Source organism: Leptodactylus fuscus, chromosome 6, assembly GCF_031893055.1.
Source record: "Leptodactylus fuscus isolate aLepFus1 chromosome 6, aLepFus1.hap2, whole genome shotgun sequence".
Lineage (NCBI taxonomy): Eukaryota > Metazoa > Chordata > Amphibia > Anura > Leptodactylidae > Leptodactylus > Leptodactylus fuscus.
This window is the reverse complement of record NC_134270.1, coordinates 93,423,285-93,427,042: the sequence shown is the minus strand read 5'-3', so window position 1 is coordinate 93,427,042 and position 3,758 is coordinate 93,423,285. Positions and strand designations below refer to the sequence as shown.

Sequence of the window (3,758 nt, the reverse complement as noted above, 5' to 3'; positions counted from 1 at the left end):
CTACCCAAGGAAAAGGACCCCAAAGCTGTGGCCCCACATGGCGTAAACGTCATGGCAAATATCGCAGTGTTTTACAATCCCTGCAAAGCGAATCCCATCCATACACTGCGGGAAAATACACACAGCAGACACACTGCAATTTCCTAAACCGTTGCGGTTTTAGAAATTACAGCATGTCTATTGTACCTACGGAAGCGCTGGTGGTTTCCCTATAGGTTTGATGGAAGTAGAAAATTCAACTTTCTGTGAAAAGTGTAGCAGGAAAATCGGGATGCGTTGCCACCATGTTTCTTATTGCAGTGGCCTGCTATGTAGAGCCTTTAACCTAACAATCACATAAGTGGGAGAACCAAAGTTGATAAATGTCTCCAAGTGCTTGGCTGCCTTTTCACGTATGTCTATTAATGGCCACCAAGTGGAGGCCTCTCCTCCATGATTATCATAAAAAGTTCTGCAAACTTCTAATAGAATTTGGCCCATGTTTACTCAGAGTTAGACAGTATAAATTTAGGCAGTCTGAAAACACACCAGATTTTTATAGGGGTAGTCTATTATCATGCTGGATGATAGTCTATCTTGTCTAAAGATGCACCCGATATAAAAGCAGTCTACAACTCAAGCAGATTTAACGACTACCACCATGTTACCCAGCACATTAAATTGACGAAGAACATAGTTACCGTATGTACATCACTTTGGAGAAAGAAAAATAAAAACTTTGAATTCTTAAGGAAATTAGGCTTCAGCTCCCTGGGTGCACTGCTCTTGCTGCTCAAGTAGGATGGGTGACATCATAGCAGCAGGATAACTCACATGACAGGCTGGCACAGGCAGGAGATGGCATAAGTCTGGGTGGTAAAAGCAGTCAGCTTAAGGCAGTGCACCGACTGCGTCATTTGCATAAGATCTCAAAGTTACTTTTCTGCAAACTCTATACAAGTAACATACACAGCCAAGGTATATTATCTATCACTGTAATGTGCTCTATAACATGCTGACTACGGAAGGAGAGGTGGCAGATGTCCCTTTAAGTTTATACCCTCTATAAATTGGTACATTTAAGCTATGCCCCCTTTGTCATCAACACAACATTATTTCTTCTGTTCTAGTGCATTTTACACTAAGGTTGAGCTGCAAGCATTTCCAAGATTTCAGCTTGCTGACAGCGAATACTTTCTATCTAGGACCTGCAAACATTATCCAATCAATGTGAACTGCGCATTTTATAAGCGATACCAAGCCTTGCGGCTGTCGGGTGCTCATGGTCTAAACACACCTAGCAGAGATCTTGAGGACATAAAGTGTCATCCAGTTTTAGGTCCATCTACACAAGAGAACAGAACAAAGCAGCTGCGGCTCAGGTACAAGAAAGCCTTTTATTCCAACATTTAATGCTCAAAATAGAAATTCCCAAATCTATAAAGTCTCTTGTATGAAATCTCTGTATAAAACACACTAGTTGCAGCAGGTTGCGTCATCCACCCCGGTTAGGGCTTAACTATTGCATCACCAGCTGCAACCCCAGTCATAACAATAATAATAATATGTTCTCTATAGAGAAGGTGCAGAGTGCAAACAGCGGCTGTAAACAAGCGCCCGACAACTGCGCTCTCAGGCCTTCCCGACAACCTGCCGCCAGCTCCTCAGAGTCCAGTCACCATTGGCCGGCAGATCAAGCTCCTATATTCCACATGATAAAGGATCCACCAAGAGTCCCCTGGAAGTTCCTAAAAGTGCGTGGGGACGGAGCCCCTTCCCTGATGATGGAAGGCAGAGGGGTCCAGACTGCAGTCCCTGCCCCTCTGCTGCTCCTGAGTGGCCCCCGGGGCCCCTGAGCATGTCTCTAGCACCTCCCCGTGGCCTCGGGTGGCAGTTGTTTGAAGAGGTTGCGCAGGGTCCCGAGCTCCCGGGTCAGCTGCTCCACCCGCTTCTGCAGCCGCTCGTTCTCCGCCGTGAGCTCCAGGACCTTGTGCTGCGTCTCCAGGTTACGGATCTTCGCCTTGTCCCGGCTCTTGCGCACGGCGATGTTATTGCGCTCCCGCCGCTGCTTGTATTCATCGCTGTGCTTGTCCAGCGTCTTCTTGTGCTTAGACCCGGACGATGAGGATTGTCCCCGCGGTGCAGGGCTGGGGGTACCCGGGGGACTGCAGGAGGATGCGCTGCTGAGATTGCCGCTACTACCGGAGGGTACCGCGTGAAAGGCGAGGAAGGAGCGCATGGCTGGAGGCTCGTCCTTCCCCGGGGGGTCCCGGTACGTGTCCAGGGGGTGTAGTACCGGCTCCGTTTTGGGCTCTCCCGGGTACCGGTAGTGGGAGGCCCCCAACTCGCACAGAAGCTCCCCGCACTCAGCTTCCAGGTACGGGCTAAAGTCTATGGCTCGTTCGTGTTCCGGCAGGGGCCCCCGGCGCTGCGCTTTGGCCCCCAGGCTCTCGTCGTAGTAGAAGTTGGCAGCTTCCATGGGTCTAATAGCCGCACATCCTGGCGGGTCCCAGGGCGGCAGCAGGCGGTGCATGAGGCGGCGGGGAAAGTCCTTCTTCTCCCCAGTCTCTGCTTACTCGCTGTCCGATGCGATCTGAGGCGCGGACTGCCGGGAGCCGCCTTTATAGCTGCTGACGTTCTGGGGATTGTAGCGACCTGCTGTCATAGCAACGCAGTGACGTCACTGCCAACATGCTGAAGTGACAGCTCCGAGACTAGGAAACAGAATAAGGTTCTGAGGAGAATCCGCCCAGTGATACTACAAGTCCCAGCAGCCATTATATTCCTATATAGCAACTACATCCTCCAGCTGTTCCCTACAGAGAGGAGCAAAAATAGCAGGTTCCTCAGTGATTTCTGACTGATCTGCTCCAGAAGAGATAAGAAGGATTCCGGAGCAGAAGTGAAAGTAGCCTTATATAGAAGAAGGTAGCCTGCTGGCTGGGCTAGTATAGTATAGTACAGTATATAGGGATCTGTCCTTATATCCATCGCCAAGAACTGAATGGGGGACTGTATTATAGTCTAGTTTATCCATGAGGGACCATATTATATTCTAGTTTATCTATAGGGGACCGTATTATATTCTAGTTTATCTACAGGGGACCGTATTATAGTCTAGTTTATCTATAGGGGACCGTATTATATTCTAGTTTATCTATAGGGGACTGTATTATAGTCTAGTTTATCTATAGGGGACCATATTATATTCTAGTTTATCTACAGGGGACCGTATTATATTCTAGTTTATCTACAGGGGACCGTATTATATTCTAGTTTATCTATAGGGGACTGTATTATAGTCTAGTTTATCTATAGGGGACCGTATTATATTCTAGTTTATCTATAGGGGACCGTATTATATTCTAGTTTATCTATAGGGGACTGTATTATAGTCTAGTTTATCTATAGGGGACCATATTATATTCTAGTTTATCCTTAGGGGACTGTATTATATTCCGTTCTTGAACATATGTGGCTGTATTATATTCTATTTTATCCATAGTAGGCTGTATTATATGCTGTTCTTTTCCATAGGGGACTGTGTTATATTCTGTTCTTGTCCATATGGGCAGTATTATGTTAGTTTTATTGTTGTACATAGGGTACAGTATTATAGTTGCAACAAACGTTTCTTTTTAAAGTTGAATAGCCATGCAGATACGTGCTTGTACTTATGACTTTACCTACCTCCTATGTGCATTATTCTCAGGGCCGGACTGACGCCAGCAGGTAACAGGCCCTATTTACTTACCAATCCCCGCTCCTGCCCACAGCCG

The 3,758-nt window shown here is 47.0% G+C and overlaps 1 protein-coding gene across 1 annotated transcript; it reads right to left on the bottom strand.

Annotated features, from left to right (window-relative positions):
• Window positions 1-1,342: 1,342 nt before the first annotated feature.
• Window positions 1,343-2,560, bottom strand: CEBPB (CCAAT enhancer binding protein beta). The gene has a single exon (XM_075276815.1). It carries the CDS (start codon window positions 2,510-2,512, stop codon window positions 1,844-1,846), a length of 669 nt encoding a protein of 222 aa, XP_075132916.1. The 5' UTR covers window positions 2,513-2,560; the 3' UTR covers window positions 1,343-1,843.
• Window positions 2,561-3,758: the final 1,198 nt, after the last annotated feature.

What these genes read in the sequence shown, in the direction of transcription:
- CEBPB (XM_075276815.1), bottom strand. Translation starts at nt 2,512, where the DNA reads ATGCACCGCCTGCTGCCGCCCTGGGACCCGCCAGGATGTGCGGCTATT.